This window comes from Nicotiana tomentosiformis, chromosome 1, assembly GCF_000390325.3.
Source record: "Nicotiana tomentosiformis chromosome 1, ASM39032v3, whole genome shotgun sequence".
NCBI classification, from domain to species: domain Eukaryota; kingdom Viridiplantae; phylum Streptophyta; class Magnoliopsida; order Solanales; family Solanaceae; genus Nicotiana; species Nicotiana tomentosiformis.
This window is the reverse complement of record NC_090812.1, coordinates 37,696,551-37,722,370: the sequence shown is the minus strand read 5'-3', so window position 1 is coordinate 37,722,370 and position 25,820 is coordinate 37,696,551. Positions and strand designations below refer to the sequence as shown.

The 25,820-nt window shown below is 39.7% G+C and overlaps 3 protein-coding genes across 3 annotated transcripts; 2 read left to right on the top strand and 1 right to left on the bottom strand.

Annotated features, from left to right (window-relative positions):
• Window position 1: 1 nt before the first annotated feature.
• LOC138905831 (uncharacterized) lies at window positions 2-5,493 on the top strand. Its single transcript, XM_070194348.1, has 6 exons — window positions 2-226; window positions 1,774-2,075; window positions 2,211-2,483; window positions 3,162-3,638; window positions 3,825-4,613; window positions 5,025-5,493. The coding sequence occupies exons 1-6, from the start codon at window positions 2-4 to the stop codon at window positions 5,491-5,493; spliced, it is 2,535 nt and encodes an 844-aa protein (XP_070050449.1).
• A 2,343-nt stretch (window positions 5,494-7,836) lies between these two features.
• On the top strand, window positions 7,837-11,067 carry LOC104109597 (annexin D4-like). Its single transcript, XM_009618938.4, has 6 exons — window positions 7,837-7,982; window positions 8,396-8,568; window positions 8,706-8,924; window positions 9,701-9,922; window positions 10,488-10,559; window positions 10,670-11,067. The coding sequence occupies exons 1-6, from the start codon at window positions 7,937-7,939 to the stop codon at window positions 10,877-10,879; spliced, it is 942 nt and encodes a 313-aa protein (XP_009617233.1). The 5' UTR covers window positions 7,837-7,936; the 3' UTR covers window positions 10,880-11,067.
• A 10,594-nt stretch (window positions 11,068-21,661) lies between these two features.
• On the bottom strand, window positions 21,662-22,078 carry LOC138905824 (uncharacterized). The gene has a single exon (XM_070194341.1). The coding sequence runs from the start codon at window positions 22,076-22,078 to the stop codon at window positions 21,662-21,664; it is 417 nt and encodes a 138-aa protein (XP_070050442.1).
• Window positions 22,079-25,820: the final 3,742 nt, after the last annotated feature.

The following is a 25,820-nucleotide window of genomic DNA, read 5'->3' as shown; positions in this document are numbered from 1 at the left end:
AATGAAAATAGCCGCCGAGACACCAGCAAGAAGTGAGAGGGATGAGAAAATTATAACCAATCTGAGGCGGAAAGTGCATGATTACGGTTTTGACTTAACAAAGGCCGAAAGGGACTTGTTCAATGCTCAAGTAAGGCTGGCCAAAGGTGCGGAAGAACACGCTAGATTAGCCCACCAGTTGAAGCAGAAATATGACAAAGAAGTAGCAATTTTACAGAAAAAGCTGGTTGCCCTGGAAAATGAAATGATCAAGCAAACAAAGGATTTCAAGATAGAAAGAGAGCATTGCTATGCACTGATTTACCAACTACAAGAAAGCCTGAAGCAGTTACAAGACCAAAGCAACACAGATACACAAGTGTTAGAGGCTCGGGCCCAGCAGATTGGACGTTTGCTTCAAGAAAAGGGTGTCATCAGAATGAGGATTAAAGATATAGCTGATTATGTTGTAATGAAATTCCATGAATGTGAAGACATGACCAAGTCTATGTTTTTTGCTTCTGTAATGACATTCGTCCGACAGGTGATGGTTGACCTAGACCGCCTTCAAGAAGATATTGCCCGCAGGCCCGTGCGGAGACCGACTGATGTCCCGCAAGCCTTCGGAGTACCAGTGGAGGCTCTTATGTATTTTTGATTTCCTTTAGTAGTCTGTATTTTACTTTCTCCGAGTCTTGTTCGTCTTTGTCAAGGTTGTCTATTACTTTATTTCGAGTCTGTAGATTTTCCTTTTGCAGTCATCGCCACTTTTAGTCCTTGTAATAGAAAATCCAAAAAGATGTCTTTTATTGATGAAATAAATTATTTTGTATCTATTTCTCTGAACTATGTAATGATCTGATTCATGCGGCGTCATGATACGTAGGCAATCCCCATAGGATTCGATCATATTCTTAAAAGAAGAGAGGGAAAAGAAGAGAGAGGAAGAAAGAAATGAGGGGCCAAACTAAAAAAAAAGGGAAAGAATAAGAATTAAAAGAGCGAAACACAACAGGAGGTGAGAGGGAAAAGTCAGGATTTGGAGAATTTGGAAAAGCCGGGATGAAACATACGAGCCGTCGCAAAGCATCTAGGAACGTTAACTGCTTAGGTGCATTGCATACCCAATGTGCGATTAACTATCTGTAAATTGCTTTTAAAACTGACCAAGTTTTTGTGCGCGCATAGACAGGTTTTGTTTTAGGTGGTTAGTTTGTTGGCATCCTGGCAAGTCACCCTTATAACACCAGATCAAAGTGCAAGGCAGTCATGACTAGCAAAGAATTGGACACGGGTGTTGTCGACCCGCCAAGGGAGATTGTAGAATCGGAGTCTGAATTGAAAGAGGAGGTCTACAGGTTGAAGCATCAAATGGCAGAAATGTATCAAGCCTGGGTCAGGGGGCATCCTCCACCTTCATTCCCCGCTAACTACCCAGAAAATCCCGCTTTCATCCTACCACTGTCACAAGCCCAAGATCCCATTACCATTGATCTTTCCCCTCAGCACGCACCAGGCTTTACCCCTTATCGCCACTACCCTGGCACCTCGTCCTAAACCTTTCATGCTCCACCAGCCAAAACAACTGCATATCCTGCTCCGACATCCGCTCCTGTTTTCGTAGCCCCTCCGCGAGCTACCCTTCACAGATTTTCTAGTGAACCCGCGTTCCAAGCTCCAGATACCCAATATTATGTTCCAGAACTAACTTTCAAAGTCGCGGATCCTTATTCCCATGCCCCTCGCTTTGAACCTCTTGTCGAAACTGAGAAACCATCCCGGAATGTGGAGCAGGACGAGATGTTCAGGAAAGTAAAGAGCCTAGAGCAATCTTTGAAGAACATGCAAGGGATAGGAAGCCAAGTAAGTGTGGCTTACAAGGATTTATGCTTATTTCCGGATGTTCAACTGCCCGCTGGGTTCAAGATGCCCAAGTTTGACCCGTACAATGGACATGGAGATCCCGTGGCCCATTTGAGAGGCTTCTGCAGCAATATGAGAGGCGTCGGTGGGAAAGATGAATTATTAATGGCATATTTCAATCAGAGTCTGAGTGGGGCAGCTTTAGAATGGTACACCCGCCAAGACACTAGCAGGTGGTACACATGGGATGACTTGGCTCAGGCCTTTGCTCGGCACTTTCAGTACAATATAGACATTGTCCCAGATCGCCTATCTTTGACCAAGGTAGAGAAGAGGCCCAATGAAAGCTTTAGGGAATATGGTTTCAGATGGAGAGAACAAGCTGCACGAGTCTACCCTCCAATGGAGGAAGATGAGATGGTCGAGTACTTTCTTCAAGCCCTAGAGCCCACTTACTTTGGCAATTTGATCTCAGCCATATGTAAGTCCTTCAACGATATGGTAAAGATGGGAGGAATGGTGGAAGAGGGACTCAAGTCAAGCAAGATCATGAGCTACTCTGCCATAAAAGTGACCACACAGGCAATTCAAAGTGGCACCGGAAGCCTGTTAGGCAAAAAGAAGAAAGAAGATGTCGCTATGTTTGTCTCTGGATCATGGCGTGGCCCAAGGGGTCCGCCTCACCAGTACACCCAAACTCGACCCCAACCTCAAGCCTACACCCAAGCTCCATATAATCCATCTCAGCACTATCTCCCGCCACAAGACCCTCGATATTCTGTCGAGCTACCCCAATACCATGTTCACCACGCACAGTCATATGCTCAACCCCCTCCTTACCCGCAATGGCGTGCTCCAACTCCATAAAATCTTTATACACCCCCACAACCATACCAAAACCCTACTGGTCCAAGTTTTTGACCGAAGCCAGATTACAGAAAAGAGAGGCAACAACGGAAAGAAACCTGCACCCCTCTTGGAGAGTCCTTTACCAGTTTGTTTCAGAGGTTGAGGCAGTTAGACGTTTTGAGGCCGATTGAGCCCAAGATACCAAATCCGCCTCCAAGGAACCTTGATTACTCCCTTAAATGTGCATATTGTTCTGATGCTCCGGGGCACGACATGGAGAAGTGCTGGCATTTGAAGAGGGCGATCCAAGAGCTTATTGATACAAATCAAATTGTGGTCCAGAGCCCGGAGGCGCCAAACATCAACCAAAATCCTTTGCCAACCCATGCAGAGACACATATGATCGAGATAGTTCATAAGGATGGGGAGCCCAAAAACTCTTCCAAGTCTGTCATGATGATCCGGGCTAGCGAAAGTAATCCAATCAAAGCTCTAGATTCTGCAAAAGCAATGTCCTTGGCAATTAAAGGGGTGTCGGAGAAGCCAAGCGCGCTCAATGTGAAGCCTTCTGTATTGGTTGTGAAAGGGCCTCTGGTTGATGTTGAAGCGAACCAGGAGAGGCAAAAGGTGGTCGTGCCAGGGGCCCCGGGCAAGCCTGTCATAATCGTGGAAGGGGCTCGTGTTACCCCCGTTATCATTAAGCCAGTAACCCAGTTACCGATGGTTGACACAAAGGCCGTCCCATGGAATTACAAACAGGTGGTAATAACATACAAAGGGAAAGAAGTAGAAGAAGAAATCAATGAAACCGGAGGACTAACTCGTTCTGGGAGATGTTTTTCCCCAGAAGAACTGAGGAAAACCAAGCCATCCAAGGACGGCCACATCCCAGTAAAAAAGCCGGTCACCGAAGAAAAGGCTGAGGAATTCCTGAAAAAGATGAAAATGCAAGACTATTCCATTGTAGAACAATTGAGGAAAACACCAGCTCAGATCTCTCTTCTGTCTTTGCTGATACATTCAGATGAACACCGCAAAGCCCTGATGAAGATTTTGAACGAGGCCCATGTTCCTGATAAGATCACGGTGAACCACTTGGAAAAGATTGCTAACAAGATTTTCGAAGCGAACAGGATCACTTTCTCAGATGATGAACTCCCTATAGAGGGTACAGAACACAATCGAGCTCTTTATCTCACAGTGAAGTGCGATGATTTTGCTGTCTCAAGGGTACTGGTGGATAACGGTTCTAGTGCGAATATTTGCCCTCTGTCCACTTTGCAAAAGTTGAAGATTGGCACCGAAAGGATCCACATTAATAATGTATGCGTTCGAGGCTTCGATGGAGGAGGGAAAGATTCTGTCGGTGATATAATGCTAAATTTGTCAATAGGGCCGGTTGAGTTCACTATGGAGTTCCAAGTGCTAGATGTGACTGCCTCTTATAACTTGTTGTTGGGCAGGCCCTGGATCCACGCTGCCAAGGCAATCCCGTCTTCTCTGCATCAAATGGTAAAGTTCGAATGGGACAGACAGAAAATAGTTGTGCACGGGGATGAGAACTTATCCGCTTACAATGACACAATCGTTCCATTTATTGAAGTTGAAGATGATAAAGGGCCTTGGGTTTACCAAATGTTCGAAACAGTGTCTGTCGAGAAAATTTTCGAAGGAGAATGCATCCTAGGTCCGAAGATACCATCCGCGTCTGTCATGGTAGCAAATGAAATGTTGAAAAATGGTTTTCTGCCAGGCAAAGGTCTGGGTTCATCTCTGCAGGGTATTGTGCATCCGGTGTGTCCACGTGAAAGTTTTGGTACATTTGGTTTGGGATTCACACTCACAGGGAAGGACGTGAAAAAGGCTAAAAGTTTGAAAGGAAAGGCATGGTCACTTCCTAAGCCTGTTCCACATATCTCCAAGTCTTTTGTCAAGCCAGGGGTCGCAAAACGCCCAATATCAGCGGTCCCAAAACCTGTGGTCGACTTTGATGAAGAGTTGATCAAGAGGTTCCAGAGTTTGTTTGATGAGGTTAATATGGTAGAAATCGGGGAAGGTTCCAGTAATGCCGATGTGCAGCTCGTTGGTCCAAATGTGAAGCTTAGAAATTGGAAAGCTACTCCTCTCCCTGCCCGAAAGGAGTTTTGGTAGTTTGCTTTATTTTTCTTTCTGCTATCTGGGTTATTCCAGGATTGTAATCCAGATTTTTTTTATTTTTTGCTTGTTTTGATGTACAAACCCTCCTATCCTTTTATTTTCAATGAAATGCAATTTCCCGTTTTCCATTAATCCTGATAGCGTTTCATTTTTGTTTTGCTTTTCTTTCTGTACAGTTCTTTTTGTGCTGGTTTCAATGACATGACATGCATGAGGAATTTTCAGCCAAATCTTAAAAACCAATCTAATTCTGAAATAACGATCCAAGAAGTAGAGGGTGATGATGAAATAGAATACGATGAAGAAGCGGCATTTGAGGAAGTCAGTAGAGAACTAAAACACTTCGAAGAAAAACCCAAGCCTAATTTGAATGAAACCGAAGCAATCAATTTAGGGGATCAAAATAATGTCAGAGAAACCAAGATAAGTGTGCATCTGGAACCGCAAATCAAGGAAGAAATAATCAAAATACTATTTGCATACAAAGATGTCTTTGCATGGTCGTATGACGACATGCCGTGTTTGAGTACTGATTTGGTAGCTCATAAATTGCCAACCGACCCTACATTCCCTCCTGTCAAGCAAAAGTTAAGAAAGTTCAAGACTAATATGAGTGTGAAGATTAAAGAAGAAATCACAAAGTAACTGGAGGCAAAGGTCATTCGGGTCACTCAGTATCCCACTTGGTTAGCTAATGTGGTACCAGTACCAAAGAAGGATGGTAAGACGAGGGTGTGTGTTGATTATCGTGATCTCAACAAGGCAAGTCCAAAGGATAACTTTCCATTACCGAACATCCACATTCTGATTGATAATTGTGCCAAACATGAGATCGGGTCTTTCGTGGATTGTTATGCGGGATATCATCAGATCCTGATGGACGAGGAAGACGCAGAAAAGACAACATTCATTACGCCTTGGGGGACGTATTGTTACCGGGTAATGCCATTCGGTTTAAAGAATGCTGGGGCAATGCTTGATCGAGCTATAAGTTTACTGTCGCCTTAGTCACTGGTAATTCAATAGCAGATTTGTTGAAACGTTGATCTGTCATGGATAACTTTATGTCTGATTTTGAAAGACGGAATCTTTTGGGCAATGCTTTTTTCATGTTGGTTTCCTTTTGTTTGAGCAAACATGTAATGACAAAAATAAAGTTAAGTTGGAATAATCACAAACATCCCTGTAACACCTAATTAGTTATTAATGACCCCTACCCTTAGCTATTTCACATGGCTTCCATCAAGAACAATATAGTCAGCCACTAATCCGTGGAGTACAAGGTAGAGGATTGCATTTGATCACCCATTAAAGAACTGGACGATTAAAACCATTTGCTCAAACTCAAAATGTTTATACATAAGTCATGACCCATACATTTGAATCTCGAATTAGTTTAGAACAATAATCACCCATGAATATCGTAGCTTACTTTAGGCGCGATTAATAAATTATCGTGACTATGGGTACGGTTCCCGTGGCATAGTTATGATACGTAACCCCAATTCGAGTGTGCGTTTTACGTGACTCGGCCACAACTTCAAATAATAATAAAAATAAGCCTGTCGTAAATTGCGGGTGCATTTCATGTGGCGCGGTTTGCGACGTGTGCCAAAACAACAAGTGTACGACATCGTGACTTGTTCCAGAAATAATTTCATAAATAATTAAAAGCGGTTAAAAAAGTAAAAATGCGCAATAGGCTTCAAACATGTAATAAATCAGATAATTAGGCCAATTAATAATAGTTGAGCGACCGTGCTAAAATCACGGAATCCGGGAATGTCTCACACCTTCTCTCGGGTTAACAGAATTCCTTACTCGGTCTTCTGTGTTCGCAGACCATAAATAAGAGTCAATTTCCTCGATTTGGGATTTAGAATAAACCGGTGACTTGGGACACCATAAATTATTCCAAGTGGCGACTCTGAAATAAATAAATAATCCCATTTCGATTAATGTCACTTTAATTGGAAAAACTCCCCTTATCCTACCCGCCTTCGGAAAAAAGGAGGTGTGATATATAATACCCAAATTCTCAAAAGTTAATTTGGTAATTACTCAAAAGGTTTAAAAAGAACTCAAAAGTATTAAATTTAAAAGTAAAGACCATTTTTTTATTGATTTAAGTCCTAATTCATGGGTTTCCCAATTTTTTATCTTGTCCGCTAGTCTGCTAATATTTTTCAAAAGCAACGAATATTTAATTTTTTTACAAATATAAAGAGAACTACATTCTTCTTCATAGTAACAAATTCAAAGTTCAAATTCCAGGTTAATCATCATTTTTGTTCCTCTATATAAAAAACTTTATTCTTTGACTCAAATTACTTGTGCTTGTAAGTAACGTATAATAGATTGTTTTGATTAGTTTTTTGTGGGGATGGAGCACACATATATATAGTTTTCTTCAATATTTATGCAATTTTACTTGTTTATAAATATTTACTGTCATTATATTATTTTATAAAATATTAAAAACTAAATACCTATGGGCTTACGCCTCACGCCTCGGGGCTTACGCCCCGCTGAGATATATGTAAAATGCATCTCCTTACGCCCACGCCTTTTAAAACACTTGCCTAAACTACACAAATTATGTTAGACATTTTATTAATTACTAGGAAAAATAAATTAGGACGTGCAAAGCTCATGGTACATAAAGAATTAAAAGCAGATCGTCGAGCATTTATTAAACATTAAATTAAGAAGATATCATAAAGATTTAATTTAATTAAACAAGTACTTAAAGACTTTGGACTTTTATTTGTTTAATTAATAACACGAGGCGTTACAAGCTGTAGTAGTTTGATGAACAGAGGAAGGTGCAAGAATTGAATGGCCACGACTTTATAATTTTATATTCATTACTTCATTAATTATTGTACCGAGGGCTACTTTCGTCTTTTTAAATTTGGTCAAACTTGTATAACCGGCTGCGATAGCTGAAATGACAAAAGTACCCGTAATAACCCGTATAAATATAGTTCAAATTGAATCACAAGTCCCACCTCTCAACTCTCTCTTCTCTCTCTCTCTCTCACACACACACACAAACTCAAAACACAAAGATAAATTACACAAGAAAATGTCAGAGGCTAATGCATATGCAGCTCTCACCAAAGCTTTCTCAGGTCCTTTTTCATTTCAATGGATCCTCACTTTTCTTATATATTTCCCCTTTAGCAAAGTTACGTTGTTTTAATTACACATTAAAATTTTAATTTTCTAAAATCTGATTTTCGTACTTTTAATCTATAGAATTTGGGAACTCCGTATGGTGTGTAGTGCCTGAAAATGTAATTTCAATGATTTTCGTTACTGAATGTATAAGGATGTAGCAATTGATAGGAGATACAATGAGGAGTGGGTCAGTTTTCGGAAAAGATATTTATTTATGCTAGGTATAATTTGCAGCAAAGCAATGAACGCGTAACATGCATCACCTAATTGTTGTTAATATTTATATATTCGTGCAATTAAAATTGGAAAATAATATTTCTATTTTACTTTCCTTCATTTTTCTTAAACAAATTAAAATTTGTAGGACTTGGTGTGGATGAGAATTTATTCATCTCAACACTGGGAAAATGGAATCGGCATCAGAGGGAAATCTATAGGGTAAGCACTCCAGGATTCTTCAAAGAAGATGAACGTCAATTCCAGAGATGGGATGATCACCATATCCTTCAGCTCCGCCAAGAATTTTTGCGTCTTAAGGTACATTTATATTTTTATTTTAATTATTCCTAAGAGCTTGTGAAATCCTATGTAAAAATATAATAACATTAAGGAACCTATATGTTTTTTAAGTTATGGAATTTTGATAGTGAAATATTTTGTTTGCAATTTTGTAGGATGCAGTGGTAATATATACAATGCACCCATGGGAAAGAGATGGTCGTTTGTTTAAGGAGGCATTGTTATTGAAAGTACCTCAACTTAATGTTTTAATTGAGACTGCTTGTACTAGATCTTCTGAAGAGCTTTTGGGAGCAAGAAGAGCCTATCATTCCCTTTTTGACCACTCAATCGAGGAAGACATTGCTCACCGTCTCCAAAATCCTGAAAGAAAGGTCTTTTAATTTTTTATTAAATTTAACTTTTTATACGCTGACAATGTATAGAAAGAATTTGTGTTCATGAACGTCTGTGTCTATTTTTAAATTCAGATAATGAGTGCTTGTCAATAATATTGTTAATTGGGCTTGAGATGTGGATCCTTAGGCTACATTAAATCTAAGATTTCATATTGTCCATAAAAAGAGTAAAGTAGTGTAATACTCATATTGTCAAGAAAGTGACGGACGAATAAAATTTTAGTTATAGTAGATCCAGATCCATTTATTTTTTGGCCTAAAGTTTCTATTTTTCACATTCTCATTATTCTTATAGTCTGTTTGGCCAAGTTTCTTTTGGGCCAAAAGTGCTTTTTTGGCAAAAAATTGAGGTGTTTGGCCGAGCTTTTGGAAGTAAAAAAGGTACTTTTGAGGAGAAGCAGAAACAGTTTTTGAGAAGCAGAAAAAAATAGCTTATCTCCAAAAGCACTTTTCTGAGAAATACTTTTGAGAAAAATACACTTAGAAGCAGTTTTCAAAAACTTGGCCAAACACTAATTACTGTTCAAAAGTATTTTTCAAATTAATTAGCCAAACACAAACTGCTTCTCACCAAAAGCACTTTTTTAAAAAGTACTTTTGAGAAAAACACTTCTCAAAATAAGCTGATTTTAGAAGCTTGGCCAAATGGGCTATTACATGTCTTTAAATAATTATCATTGTCAATATTATTATTGTCAAACGTATGTTTGGTTAATATAATGTACCTTTTTTTTTTTTTTTATGACAAACAGCTTCTAGTAGCTCTAGTAACTTCTCACCGTTATGAAGGACCAAGAGTAAACGATGATCTTGCAAAAGCTGAGGCTAAGGTATTTGTGAATGCTCTAAAAGATGCTAAGAAAAATCTCATTGAGGATGAAGAGATTGTGAGGATCCTTTCACACAGAAGCAAGCTCCATCTTAAGGCCCTCTATAGCCACTACAAGGAAATGACTGGCAACTACCTGGACGAGGTAACAAAACAAAATAAAAGAAATTTAACATTTATGCCTTGACAATGTATAGTGTATACTATTTCTATACCCACATATTCAGTGGCGAAGCCAGGAAATTCAATAAGGGTGTTCAAATCTTGAACACCCTTTGCTAGTGGGCTATGCAAGGGTGTTCAAAGTCTATTTTTAATCAATAACAAGTAAGTAATATTTTACCTTATACGAAGTATAATTTTTCGGCGAAGGGTGGTCAACCAACATATAAGTAGGTAGATATTGTAGTATCTTGCTACAATCGGTTAAAATACACTGATAATCCCCTACGCGAAGAAAAAGGAAAAAGAATCCTCTAACCCCACCCCTCCACCCCCGCAATAACACAAGAAAGGAAAAAAGAAATAATCCAAATTTATATACTTAATCCCACAAAACTTATAGATATAATGTATTGACCTATGACATGGATGTAGGTGTTAAAAGGATTTAATATCTAATACGTAAATCATTAGGAGAAGAATTAATTTGTGATTTTTCCATCAATGTTAAGATTAAGTGTATGACTAGTCTCAATTTTTTTCTTCAGGATCTTGATGGTGAATTGACCTTGAAACAAGTTGTTCAATGCCTTTGTTCACCTCAAGCCTACTTCAGCAACGTACGTAGCAATGACAAAACTAATCTTGTATTTCGCTCCTTTTTGCTTGAACTATTTTGGCATTCTATTCGATTTTTTTATCCTCATTTTCATACTTCTTATTTCCATAGATATTGATCGCGTCCTTAAGATTGGATGTGGATGAATCTGCTAAAGACTCAGCCACTCGAGTCATAGTTACAAGAGCAGACGTTGATATGAAGCAAATCAAAGAAGAATTCCACAGCAAATATGGAACCACCTTACCTGCAAAGATTGAAGAAGTTGCTAATGGAAGCTACAAGGATTTCTTGCTTACTATAATTTCAAAATCTGACTAATTAATTTTGGCCAGATTTTGGCATATCCAAATTTTCCATCAATTGTTCCATGTTCTCAAATGCTTGTTTCCCCTTTGCTTTAATTTGTTTTGAAGTTTTTTTGCTCAATTTATGTACGATTTCAATGTTTCCATTTCCAATAAACAATTACCAATTACAGTGTCATATCTTTCAGCTTCCTGATTCAACTTATCTTTGTAGTTTATTTTTCAATGTTGCATTAATTTGTAAAATAATGAATTGCGTCGTAGAAACACTACTAAAGTTGAGATTGAAGTCAGGTATATATATACTTAGCAAATTATGGACGATGACTAATTTCAGAACTTAAACTAGTAGTAGTAGTGATCACGCCCAACTATACCTTATAAAAAGGACTTAGCGGTCGTTGCAAATATATTCCGACTAATAAGTCCGAAGTCGAATCCCACAGGGAATTAACCTATCATATACAGCTACTAGACTCGCACAAATTCATGCAATCAATCTTCAGAAATATTTAAATAACAATTTGAGTTTTTATTAACTAAATATTACGTAATGAAAATGCAATAATTAGTAACTAACTACGAACGGGTTGTAACAAGAATTGGAATGATCTAAGGTTGTGATTTTCCCTATTGTCGGAATCTTTTCCGCTACGTTTTCTACAAATTTGCCTAAGTCTTCTCTATCGACCATGAGCACTCTAACTGTCGGAACTCTCTCCCGAGTAATTACCACAATTTACTAGACATATTCTCCCGAATTACGCTAGCTGGCATTAAGTACAGCTCACTCAGATTGCACCAAGGTTTCGTTATCCCTAATCCCACCTTTAAACCTCCGTATTGATCTCTCATATACGTTTAGAAGTGATGTTGTTCAACAACTACCTAAATATTCACTCTCTCCCGAGTAATACATACTAAATAGGCACAACTAATTGAGGGTCCTTCAATCAACCACAAGAATAATATAATTGAGCAAATAGAGAAAATACTACGACAAATTTATTAACGTAACAAGAAAATCATCCTTCAATAGGTTCCATCAAAACCTTAGACTATGAATTTAGCTACTCATGATCAAAGTAACAATATCCAAAGTATGTTGCATAATTAAAGTACAAGATAAAGATAAAGTGATGTAGAAATTGTTGACTCTAACTCCCGATAGTTGTTCAATGAGCTATCATTGCCTCTGGTTGCAAAAGTCCACCCAAATGGTATTTTTAGGTCTATTTATATGTGTAGGAAAATGCCACAACGTGTAGGCCAAGTCCTAGTCAAACTCGGAAATGAATTAAATCTTCAAAACTAGGATTGGACCTGGCCCAAGACCTGGCGTCGCCAGCCTAACGCTTGATGAACCTGGCTCCAGGCCTGGCTAACGCCTGGTTCTGCTTGGCCTTTGCCTTGCGTCGCCAGCCTAATGCCAGCTTCAAGCCTGACATCGCCAGGTTCTCTCATTCACTGCACCCGCACACGCTTTCGACTTGTAGGTCTCCTTTTTCTTCTACTTTCATCTCCAATTCACCTACACATAAAATGGACCCTATTACACGCAAATAAGGTATATTTTATCATTAAAGCATATAAAAATGCAAGGCGAATAATGTGCTAAACCATGAATTATAGCCACACATCAATACCCCACACTTAAACATTGCTCGTCCTCGAGCAATCAAACTACACTCATAGACACAACCTATTAAGCAATTCCCTTAACTCATTATACCAAGAATCTTTAAAAATAGTTTAAGCACAAAGGTGTGACATCCTCGTCTCAAGATTCGACTCACAAATACCATGCCTTATTCACAATTCACTTACTTACTCTACATGGAAGTCAACAACATTACCTTTCCTTTATGAATCATGTGCCCTCACCCAATCAAAGAGCTTAGTTCCACACACAATAAATTTTAAGAACATAGGAACTCCAGATAGACAAAATTCACTCGCTCTCATAAATAATATTCATATGCCACAAATGATGCACCATAGGCTTGACCGTAGTGTAATATTCTACTAATCGAGTCCATTCAATCTAAGATCAAGTAGGACTTTCATTGGTTGTAATGTAGGCTGCGAGTCGGGTAGGATACATATGGATATGAGTGACTACACCTCCCTTAAGCACTTTGATACATATACTTTCATACACAGCCCATACTTATGTCAAACGAAAACTCCACTTTCACATGTATATTACCCCATACTTCTTTAAGCACAATTACATTAAGAGTCGCCACTTATCAAAGAATATTTTTTTTCACAACAATACAACTATTTTTTCTTTCTTTCTTTCTTTTTTAATTCAAGCGGCTCTTACTTTTTCAAAACAGTGCACCTTTCTCCTTATTTCATTAGTTCCACTCAAAAACCAAACCAACCACCCAACACTTTAACTTTTACAAAGTTCATAACAATTCAAGTGCTCATTAGAGGTGAAAAGGTACAAATATATGGTTAATTCAAACAATTAGGTAAGGCTTGTAGTATGATTGCCAAAGAAACATGATTACATGCTCAAAGGGGTTAACTACGTTACATAACTTTTAGGTGGGTAAACTATATATATCTGGCTTAACAAAGAAATGCCTATATCACTTCTCAGACTGAACAAGACTATTATTTCGCTTTGCACACACACAGGGCAAGTTCTAAACATCAAATGCAATGCACAGAATACATACAAAACTCACACACACATGGCACATAACTCACTCAGGATTGGTTTTATCGCGACACTCCAGTCAAAGCAGTTAAGCAAAATTAGGAATCTACGATTTAAAGTATTTATGCTAGAGTTAAAAACCGAGCCTAGGCGTCACGACTATAGTACTAACTATTCTCAAGGCATAACAAAGCTAAGAGATATTGCTACAATTAAATGCATAGATTCGTGGTTCCTACTCCTAAAAATTAAAACTAACTACACCCGATTCAACTAAAAACCCTTGAAAAAGAACCGCGGCCCAAAGAAAAACCAAGGAGGAATTACTACATTACCTACAAAAAAAAAATCTTTTTGGTATTTTCTTTAGACTTACTTCCCTCAAGAAAACTGTCTAAGAGATCCATCGTCGGGAAGAGTCCAATTTTTCTATTTTTCTAACTAACACTAAATATCTAAAACACATAGCCAAATCAATTACTAAACTAATACTAAAACACATACTAAAAAAAAGCAAACGAATACTAAATAACTAAAATTAACATGTACAAGTCCTCACCCCACACTTAGATCATGCATTGTCCTCAGTGCATGCACAAAATGACAAAACACAAAAAATGAGTAGGGTGTAAAGAAACTCCCTGATCAAGCAACGTCTTCATCCTCTGACGCTCTCCACTCGTCATCATATTCGTCCTCCTCCTCCTCCTCATCTCCCTCACCATCTGATTGCTCTGGCTCAACCTCAGACTGCTCCGGTGTGTTGATATCCTTATCATCGGAGAGTATGTATCCCCTGGGCATGAGCATTGGGCGGGTACCGGTGCTCCAATTCAGTCCTCTCCTCAGATGTGGCCGGGCAACCTCCTATCCTTAGCTGCAAATCCATCATCCCATAGAGATGGGCCATACAACTATCATCCCGAGCATTGCGCTCGGTACTTGTCAAAGATGTCATGGCAGTCCCTTATTTCAGCCGGAGACTAGTGATGTCCGTTTGTCGTAGGGGCTGATCGATGGTGTGGTCAAACTCTGGCTCCTCCTCAACCTCCTCGTGTCTTAAGTACTGAGTTAGAAAATTGGCAAATGGAATTCGATCGACCTTTTTAGTCGTTCTGACTACAGACATCTGGTAGTAGATCAGATGACCCATATTTACCCTTTGACCCATCATGAGGAAGTTGAGCGTACATGTCCTCTCACGGCTAGTGAGCGTGTCATGATTGCATGGTAGGAGCCGTGCATTTATCACTTTAAGCCACACTTGAGCCTCCGCCCTCATCTTCTTCTTGGGGAACCTCTTGTGCCGATTAGTTTTCTTATCCCGGACCCATGCTACCGTAGAGTCGGCACCACAAAGCATGTGTCTCAACTCTCTATATGTAGGCCGGTGAATGAAGTGGTCCAATGGCTCCACAAGAATATCCGGAGCACCTAAAAAGTTACATATGGCCGTAGCTGAAAAATCTATCAATCGCCCACGAATCGGCACCAACTGTTCAGTACTCTGCGGATCAAACCCTGCATAGAATTCTCGGACTAAGTTGAGATTAATGTCCCATGTGTTCTTGAATACATAGCTCAACCCCATATCTTGAATGCCCCTCCAAATGGCCTGATACTTTGCTTTTAAGTTGTGTTCATGGATAACTGCTTCCGGGTGTACATGTTTAGGCCTACAACGCCTGTACCAATCCTTAGTATGCGGTGGTATGCTGTTGATGCCAATTTCTCATTGGCCTTGTGGTTGTTGACGCATGGCTGCTATAGCTGCCACAGCTTGTACTCCACTTAGATTGGAGGTAGTTTCTCCCCCTTTTCTCTTCTTTGGGGGAGGTGCGGAGGTCGCCTTTGCTTTAGCCGGCGCAGTGAAAGTAGCCTTTCCTTTGCTTGTATCTTTTCTGAGAGGCATCTTCGTTCCTACACAAATAAGCAGTAGTCAGATAAAACTACATTACACACTACATACATAATCTTGCCCAACTTTCTGAGGTTACTCAGACTTCACCTCGTATTTTCTTAATATTAGAATCAAAGAACAACACAAGGGCTACCCGTGAGCCACCCCATACTTAAGATTTTAACGTGGTGCACGACTTCATAACACTAGTCTATTAATCTGGGAGACTCGGGCTCCAATGGGGACAAGGAATGCCATTGAGGCATTATATCAAACACTTAACATGCATTAGTGCCATGGGAGTTCTTATGGAACTTAGGGATTGCCTCATCCTCACAAATCGACTTGGGGGTTCCGTACTACCACATATTTTCACAATCGCAACACCATTCCTACGGGGTTTATGGGGGTTGGGGCACACAAACTTAATACTACAATGAAGAACAACCACCAATTTTTTGTGTGAAATTGTATACCTGTACCCAACTCGAAATTACAAAGGAAAGAGATTAAATCATACCTTTGAAGCTTTTGAGAGGAGGGAGCTGCCTGAGAATTTCTGATGAATATGAAAGAATAGCAAGACTAAGCATGACTTCAATGGTGATAGGAGAGACAACTATAGCAATGTGTTGTTGAGTGTGTGTGGGTGAGCCAATTTGTGCAGTTAGTTTGGTTAAGAGCCAAGCTAATGAGCAGATGTGTGTGCTTGTGAATTTTTCTTTTAGAGCTTGATGTGTGTTTGGTTTAAGTGAGGTTAGGGTTTTGTATTGTGTTCAGTGTTTAGGGCATGTAATGTGAGGAGGTTCGACTAAAATAAAATTCAACTGGGCCGAAATAACTTACCTGGCATCGCCTGGCCAAGTACCTGGCATTACCCAGGTGTCGACGGCCTAAGGCCTGGTGTACCTAGCGTTAGCCAGGCGTCACCATCCCCAACTCCAGCTTTTCCTGGATTTATCCTGGCGTTGCCTGCCCCAGCACCTAGTGTACGTCAGGTGATGCTGAAACCCTGCTTGACTTGCACAAACTCACCTGCAAACTTGTTAGTACCTAAAAACAAAAAAGAAAAATTCTAACTACACTAAAATTCTACTACGAATTGGGTTGCCTCCCAACGAGCGCCTTAGTTAGCATCATGGCACGACAAATACAACAGTCTAATGGGTTGCCTCCCATGAAGCGCCTGATTTAACGTCGCGGCACGACGCAGATAATTGCACTTAAGGCTCGCTTAGCTTGGTGGTTCGAGCAAATGAGTCACCAACACTACTTTCGCATCTTCCATGCCCAAATAATGTTTTAACCTGTGCCCATTGACTCTAAACGTGCGAGAGTCATTTGATTCAGTAATATCTATGGCTCCGGTTGGGTGAATATCTACCATACTAAATGGTCCCGACCATCGTGACTTTAACTTACCCGAAAATAACCTCAACCTTGAGTTGTATAGCAATACCTTATCTCCGGGTTTAAAACTCCGTTTAAGAATATTTTTATCGTGCATTATTTTCATTCTCTTCTTCTATAATCTGTGCTCTAAAAAGTGTGGTAACGAAATTCATCAAGCTCGTACAGCTCTGTGACTCTACTTGTGCTCGCAGCTTCTATATCGAAATTCAACTGCCGCAATGCCCATAAAGCTCTATGCTCCAACTCTACTGGTAGGTGACATGCCTTCCCAAATACCAATTTATACGTCGACATATCAATCAGAGTTTTGAAAGCGGTACGATAGGCCCAGAGTGCATCATCTAACTTTATTGCCCAATTTGTTCTTGTAGTATTCACAGTCTTTGTCAAAACACTCTTTATCTCTCTGTTCGACACTTCTACTTGCCCACTCGTTTGTGGATGATATGGGGTGGCAACTTTGTGACGTACACCATACTTTTCTAACAACTTTGTGAAGGCTCGATTACAGAAGTGAGTTCCTCTGTCACTGATTATCGCCCTTGGAGTGCCAAATCGGGTGAATATGTTCTTTCTCAAAAAGCCAATTACCCCCTTAGCATCATTTGTCGAAAGCGTTGTGGCCTCCACCCATTTCGACACGTAGTCCACATCTACGAGTATGTATTTGTTGCCATATGAGCTGACGAAGGGTCCCATGAAATTGATTCCCCATACGTCAAACACTTCTACCTATTGAATTGGGTTCATATGCATCTCATGTCGACGGTAAATATTCCCAGCTCGTTGGCATTCGTCACAACCTTTCACCCATAAGTGTGCATCTTTAAACACTATCGGCCAGTAGAAGTCCGATTCCAGCACTTTAGCAGTGGTCCTTACTCCCCCGAAGTGGCCACCATATGGTGATGCATGATAAGCCTGCAAAACAGAAGAGTGGTCTATCTCAGGGATACATCTTCGGATCATGTTATCAACACAAATCCTGAACAGGTAAGGCTCATCATAATAATACATGTGACAATACCGCTTGCCAAGTAGTTTGCAATGTCTACATACCATGGCGATTCCTCCAATGTCACAGCTAGCAATTGTTCATCTGGGAATGTCTCAATTATGTCTTCTACCTCGACTTTCTTTTCAGCTCCCTCCAACCTTGAAAGGTGATCTGCCACTTGGTTCTCTACCCCTTTTCTATCGCGGATCTCCAAATCAAATTCTTGTAGCAAAGAACCCAACGGATCAAGCGTGGCTTTGACTCCTTCTTTGCTATCAGGTACTTAAGTGTTGGATGGTCAGTATAAACAATCACTTTTGAACCAATCAAATAAGACCTGAATTTGTCGAATGAAAACACCACAGCCAACATCTCTTTCTCAGTCACGGTATAATTGAGTTGTGCACTACTTAACGCTCTACTTGCATAGTAAATTAGGTGCACCAGTTTGTCCTTCCGCTACCCCAGGACTGCTCCTATAGCATAGTCACTCGCATCACACATGAGCTCAAACAGTTTCTCCCAGTTGGGTGCAATGATGATTGGTGCAGTCACCAATCTCCTTTTCTACTCCTCAAATGCTAACCTGCAGTCATCAGAAAATGCAAAAGAATGATCCTTTTCAAGGAGTTTACATAAGGGGTTAGCAATTTTAGAGAAATCCAAACTTCTTACTTCCTTGACTGAAGTGGGCGGTGGCAACTTCTCAATCACGTCAACCTTAGCATGGTCAACCTCAATACCCTTACTGGACACTCGATGCCCCAACACTATACCTTCTTGTACCATAAAATGGCACTTCTCCCAGTTCAACACTAAATTTGTCTCCACACACCTTTTCAACACTCTTCTTAAATTGTGAAAACAGTCTTCGAACGAATCCCCCACCACAGAGAAATCATCCATAAAGACTTCCATAATATCTTCAACCATATCAGTGAAAATGGCTAACATATACCTCTAAAAGGTGGTCGGTGCATTGCATAGGCCAAACGGTATTCTCCGAAAGGCAAAGATACCATACAGACAAGTGAATGATGTCTTCTCTCTATCCTCAGGGGCTATGGAAATCTGATTGTACCTCGAATACCCATCCAAAAAGTAGAAGTGAGACCTCCCTGCCAATCTATCCAACATTTGGTCAATGAATGGTAAAGGAAAATGGTCTTTCCGGGTGGCTGTGTTCAGTTTTCTATAATCCATACAAATTCGCCAACCCGTAACTGTACGAGTCGAGATCAACTCATTATTCTCATTGGGCACTACAGTCATTCCACCCTTCTTTGGCACACACTGAACTGGGCTGACCTAGTTACTGTCAGAGATTGGGAAGATGATTCCCGCATCTAACCACTTGATCACTTCTTTCTTCACCACTTCTTTCATGTTAGGATTCAACCTTCTTTGATGTTTTCTGGAAGGTTTGTGCCCATCTTCCAGTCGAATCTTATGCATACAAAATGTCGGGCTAATCCTCTTAATATCTACAATGGTCCAGCCAGTTGCAGTCTTACATTCCATTAACACCTGCAAAAGTTGTTCTGCCTGCACATCTAACAAACTGGATGAGATAATAACATGTAAAGTGGATTTAGGTCCCAAGAAAGCATACCTGAGGTGAGACGGTAACGGTTTTAGCTCCAACTGTGGTGGCTCTTCAATTGATGGCTTAGCCGGAGGTGTTTTTCTTTCTTCCAAGTGTAGGGGGTCGAATTTGAGCTCTCTTTTCCAGTACCCTCGCCCTTTAAGGGCCAAAACCCACTCTGCCAAGTTTTCACCATCCATTTCTTCTAAGTTCATGAAGCATGCTGCTAGAGGGTCTTTTGCGTTCAGAGTCTCATCTTCCTCCTCCAAGATCACATCCACAGCTTCTATCAGAGAGCAATTAGCAAACTCACTGGGTCACCGCATAGATTTTTGCACATTAAATGTTATCTCTTCATCGTTTAGTCTCATCTTTAGCTCCCCAGTTTCACAATCAATTAGGGCTCTCCTAGTGGCCAAGAATGACCTTCCTAAAATTATGGGAATCTCCTCGTCAACCCGGCAGTCTAGAATGACAAAATCTGTTGGGAAAACAAACTTCCCCACCTGTACTAATACATTATCAAGGATACTAGAGGGCCTCTTCACTGTCCGATCGGCTAGCTGTAATAACATAGACGTGGGTCTAGCTCTTCCAATGCCTAACCTTTTGTAGATAGCCAAGGGCATCAAGTTTATTCTTGCCCCCAAATTACAAAGTGCCTTAGCAAACGCATAGTTGCCTATTGTGCATGGGATTGTGAAACTCCCTGAATCAGATAACTTCTCAGCTATGGGTCTTGTCGCAACAGCACTACATGTCTGAGTCAGTGTAACCATGGCCAAGTCTTAAAAGTCGAACTTACGAGACATCAAGTCCTTCATCATTTTTGCATAACCAGGAATTTCCTTTAAGGCGTCAATCGATGGAATGTTCACTTGAATTTGCTTCAACATCTCCAAGAATTTCTTATATTGCTCATCTTTTTTATATTTGGCCAATCTCTGGGGGAAGCGTACTAAAGGCCGCTTCTTTCCTGTGATTTGATTTTGAACCTGCTCTGGCACTGTTTCTACTGCCTTCTCTTGCTCTGACTCAGTTTCCTTCGTGACTTCTTTTTCTTTGCTTGTTTCAGCTGGCGCATGTTGTACTGTCACCTCTGTTAAACCTGTTGAGTCATCTATCTCGATGGGTACTGGCACAAGTGTTTCAGTAGGCCAGCTTTCGCGAGCCATCTCTTGCTCCAGATCTAGATCTCTACCATTTCATAGACTCACTGCCATAAGTTGTTTTGGGCCCTGTTCTTTTGGATTGACCTATGTATTTGCAGGTAATATCCCTTGGGGACGATTGTTTAGGGCCATAGAAATCTGTCCTAATTGAATCTCAATACCCTTTATCGCTGATTCATGTGAGTCTACTCTCTGTTGCATTTTTTTCGTGGATCCAATCAATTGTTGCAGCATTCTGTTGTTGATGTCCAACATTCCCTCAAGTTTAGTAAACCCATCATTTGGTGTCATAATCTGTTGTTGTTGAGGTGGTTGATAAGTCAGCTGCTGATTTTGCTGGATGTATCCATGTTGCCTTTGGTGAGGCGCAACTTAACCTAGTGGTTGCATAGCTCCAGGATTGTTGTTGTTATTGTACTGTTGCTGCGCAGGTCTATATTATTAATTATGTTGACCCCAATTCTGACCACCTTGCCTCTGTCCCCCATAATTGGCTACATAATTCATATCTTCCTGATATTGCTGGTTGTCACCTTCCGCACTCCACGAGCAAACATATGGTTGGTTGATGCATAGTGTACATAAACCCCCATTAGTTATATCAACTATGTGAACCTACTGCTTCTGGCCTGATTCATCAATCTTTTTGGTGAGGATACTCATTTGCGTCATTAGAGTGGCCACATTCTCAGTTATGGAGTTGTTTGGGTCCAAAGTCACTGAGTGGAACTACCAGAGTGATCGTAGAGGCTCTTGTCATCCATCCTGAGTTTTGGGCCATCTTATCAAGTAGGATCTTGCATTCTGCGAACGTTTTACTCAGAAATGCTCCACCTGCTGAAGCATCAATATTGGCCTTTAAGCTGTCAGCCAGTCCCATGTAGAATCTCTGCCCCAACATCTGATCTGGAATACCATGATGTGGACACTTAACCAGCATGCCCTTGAACCTCTCTCACGTTTCTTATAGTGATTCTGTTGGTCTCTGCCTGTAGCTCAATATATCATCAATCTATTGGGCAGTTTTATTTGGTGGGTAGAATTTGTTCAAAAATTACTTAACTAATTCCTCCCAAGTAGTGATGGAATTTATGGAGAGTGAATTAAGCCAAGTCTGAGCTTCTCCTATCACCGAGAATGGGAACAACAAAAGCTTTATTGCGTCCGGTGTCACGTTAGGTTGCCTTTGCATTAAACATATTGATAGGAAATTCTTCAGGTGCTGTTGAGGATCTTCAATGTGTGACCTTGAGAACAGTCCCTTGTTCTGCAACAAATGTAGCATGTTGTTTGTGATTTGGAATGATTCTGCTTGTATCTGAGGGACTGCAATTATGGTTGCCAGATTGTCGGTTGTGGGTTGTGCCCAATCATATAATGTTGTTTCCGGTACAAGAGGCACCACACCCCAATTGTTTGGTTCATTCTCATTGTTTCTGTCGTTGATTGGATTTTCTATTCCGCCAGCCATGTCTGGTTCGATTTAATCTGTCGAGTTTCGTTGCTATTTGCTTTTCTTGTTTGCACGATTTAGTACCTTGAAAACTTTCTCAGGATCTGATAATACTTCGAGCAATTCACCAGTTCTTGAGGAGTTCCTAGGCATGCACCTGTAACACCCAAGGCTACAAACATTAAAATTTTAATGTATTTGGTTTAGAATGGAGAAAATTGACTACACTAAGAATTCTAGCATTTATTTTAGCTGCAATTAATAACACTGTTAATTCCCCGGCAACGACACCAAAATTTGATCACGCCCAACTATGCCTTATAAAAAGGACTTAGCGGTCGTTGCAAATATATTCTGGCTAATAAGTCCGGAGTCGAATCCCACAAGGAATTAACCTATCAAACACAGCTACTAGACTCACACAAATTCACGCAATCAATCTTCAGAAATATTTAAGTAATAATTTGGATTTTTATTAACTAAATATTTCGTAATAAAAATGCAATAATTAATAACTAACTACAAACGGGTTGTAATAAAAATTGGAATGATCTAAGATTGTGATTTCCCCTATTGTCGGAATTCGCTATATTTTTTATAAATTTGCCTAAGTCTTCTCTATCGACCATGAGCACTCTAACTGTCGTAACTCTCTCCCGAGTAATTATCACAATTTACTAGACATATTCTCCCGAATTACGCTAGCTGGCATTAAGTACAGCTCACTCAGATTGCACCAAGGTTTCGTTATCCCTAATCCCACCTTTAAACCTCCGTATTGATCTCTCATATACGTTTAGGAGTGATGTTGTTCAACAACTACCTAAATATTCACTCTCTCCCGAGTAATACATACTAAATAGGCACAGCTAATTGAGGGCCTTTCAATCAACCACAAGAATAATATAGTTGAACAAATAGAGAAAATACTACGGCAAATTTACATTAACGTTACTCATGATCAAAGTAACAATATCCAAAGTATGTTGCATAATTAAAGTACAAGATAAAGATAAAGTGATGTAGAAATTGTTAACTCTAACTCCCGGTGGTTGTTCTATGAGCTATCCTTGCCTCCGGTTGCAAAAGTCCACCCAAATGGTATTTTTAAGTCTATTTATATGTGTAGGAAAAGACCTAAACGTGTAGGACAAGTCCTAGTCAAACCCGTAAACGAATTAAGTCTTCAAAACTCGGATTGGACCTGGCCCCAGGCCTGGCGTCGCCAGCCTAATGCTTGATGAACCTGGCTCCAGACCTGGCGTCGCCTGGCTAACGCCTGGTTCTGCTTGGCCTTTGCCTTGCGTCGCCAACCTAACGCCAGCTTCAAGCCTGGCGTCGCCAGGTTCTCTCATTCAGTGCTCCCATGCACGCTTTCGACTTGTAGGTCTCCTTTCTCTTCTACTTTTTTCTCCAATTCACCTACACATAAAATGGACCCTATTACACGCAAATAAGATATATTTTATCATTAAAGCGTATAAAAATACAAGGCGAATAATGTGCTAAACCATGAATTATAGCCACACATAAAGTAGTTTCAGTAAACAATTTCATGCATCTGCTAAGTACTAAGCATGGAATTACGCAAAGAGAAAAATTCAAAGAAACTGCCACATTTCTTCTCTTCCACTCAACTACAATATCGATCACAATTGTGATGACTTAAATAAATTCTTGGTCTGTGCAATAAAATAGCTTATCCCTCATTTTATATTTATACTGCAATAAGAAAATATAAATTTAATCTTTAAAAAAATTTAAGGTTGGCAAAAGTCTACCGTAGAGAATTTCCTTCTGGTTAACGTACGAACTCATATCCGGCACAATCTTATAAAAATATGTATAGAAAATTCAGTACCTTGGTTGCACATGATGTTGAGACGATAAAGATTAAAAATAGTTAAAATTGTCTTCTTTGTCTGTTTTCTAGTGTGGCTACTTTTAATGTATAATGAAGATGTGTTGTAAATAATTCTATGTATCATGAGATTGGAAAATAATGAATTTAAGTTAGCATATACAATGACAGCGAGAATTTTCTTTGCACTATTAGTTTTATTATAAATGTTATTTACAATTTCATGAGTGCATGGAGTTAAAACTCAAAAAACAAAATACTACATAGAGCAAATTCAAAAATGTATAGACATTGCATTTTTACTTGAGTTAGAGATTTAGAGTATGCCACATTTATGAGGATTTATTCTCTCATTCACTCTCCCCTCTCAGACCCCTCATCTTTTATACCACAAATATTTCTATAAACAACCTTGATTTCTATAAATGTCTGCATTTATCTACGTCCTATGAAACATGTATGTAAGATCGTGGCAATGGTGATCACTACAAAATGAAAACAATATCACCATAACCGGGAAAAAAAAAAGACCGAGTAATTGGTAGTAGTATTATATGTCCGTGCCATTGAGCAATAGTCAAATTATTTCTGTGTGATCTATAGGTTACGGGTTCGAGCAGTGGAAGCAACCACAAATGTTTGTATTAGGGTAGGCTATCAACATCACACTCCTAGGAGTACAGTCCATCCCCAAGCCCTGCGTGAATACGGGATGCTTTTATGCACCGAGCTGCTCGGACATCTAATAAAAAGATAACATTGGTACTATTACATCGGCATTTTGGGAACAAAAATGGCATATCATCATCTCAATTGTCCCGTACTTTGAAGTCAATTTTAACGATGGGAACATAAAGTTGAGAAATTGTGTTGTGCACTTAATTGTACTAATAAAGTAAAATAAATCCAATAATAAGATGAAATATTCGATGGCACCATAACATAGAAACAACCACACAGTAATTGCATTTTGTTCAGATAAATAAGTACTTAGCAACTTACCAGCAAAGATTGAAGAAGTTGATAATGGAAGCTACAAGGATTTCTTGCTTACTATAGTTGCAAAATCTGACTAATTAATTTTGGCCAGATTTTGGCATATCCAAAATTTTCATCAGTTTTTCCATGTTTCCAAATGCTTTTTTCCCCTTTGCTTTTCTTTTAATGTCCTTTGTTCAATTTATGTATGATTTAAATATTTCCATTTCAAATGAAAAATTCCAACGTCATGGTTGTTAGCTTCCTGATTCAACTATCTTTTAGTATACTTTTTAATTAATGTTGCATTAATGGAGCACTGCGAACGCTGTAGTTAACGTATTGGGTCGCAGAAACAGTAGTAAAGTTGAGATTAAAGCAAGGTATACTTGGTAAATTATGATGACTCTCCTAATTTCAGAACTCTAACAAGTAGTTTATAATAATAAAAAATTTCATGCATCTTGTCACGACCCATGTCTCCCTCCGTAAGTTGTCGTGACGGTATCTAGTCTCTACGATTAGGTAAGCCTAACAATTGCGGAATTATTGAAATAAAAGCAGAATCAACCACTAAACTTCAACAGATAACTATATAACTGAAAAATGTCGCTCGGCATGTACAAGTAAACCAACACTCGAGTATAAACAATTCCCAAAGACCCGATAGTCACAAGTCACAAGCTTCTAAGAGAAAGCTAGGTGTCTTTATACATCAGAGTCTAACGAAAATACAGAAAAGAAAACAACATAGGAGGGAATAGAGGGAGACTCCGAGGTCTGCGGATACTGGTAGATATACCTTGAAGTCTTCGTAGCAGCAACAAGTACACTCAGCTAATAGCGGGGCTGGTAGGAGGTACCTGGGTCTGCACATAAAATATGTGCAGAAGAGTAGCATGAGTACACCACAACGGTACC

Excerpts from the sequence above, each read along its gene's own strand:
- LOC138905831 (XM_070194348.1), top strand. The coding sequence starts at position 2 with ATGAAAATAGCCGCCGAGACACCAGCAAGAAGTGAGAGGGATGAGAAA. Across the intron at positions 2,076-2,210 it reads ACCCGCCAAGACACTAGCAG|ATGGAGAGAACAAGCTGCAC; the intron begins GTGGTACACATG and ends ATATGGTTTCAG. Across the intron at positions 2,484-3,161 it reads AAGAAAGAAGATGTCGCTAT|CGAAAGTAATCCAATCAAAG; the intron begins GTTTGTCTCTGG and ends GATCCGGGCTAG.
- LOC104109597 (XM_009618938.4), top strand. The coding sequence starts at position 7,937 with ATGTCAGAGGCTAATGCATATGCAGCTCTCACCAAAGCTTTCTCAG. Across the intron at positions 8,569-8,705 it reads AAGAATTTTTGCGTCTTAAG|GATGCAGTGGTAATATATAC; the intron begins GTACATTTATAT and ends GCAATTTTGTAG. Across the intron at positions 9,923-10,487 it reads CTGGCAACTACCTGGACGAG|GATCTTGATGGTGAATTGAC; the intron begins GTAACAAAACAA and ends TTTTTTCTTCAG.
- LOC138905824 (XM_070194341.1), bottom strand. The coding sequence starts at position 22,078 with ATGGCTGGCGGAATAGAAAATCCAATCAACGACAGAAACAATGAGAAT.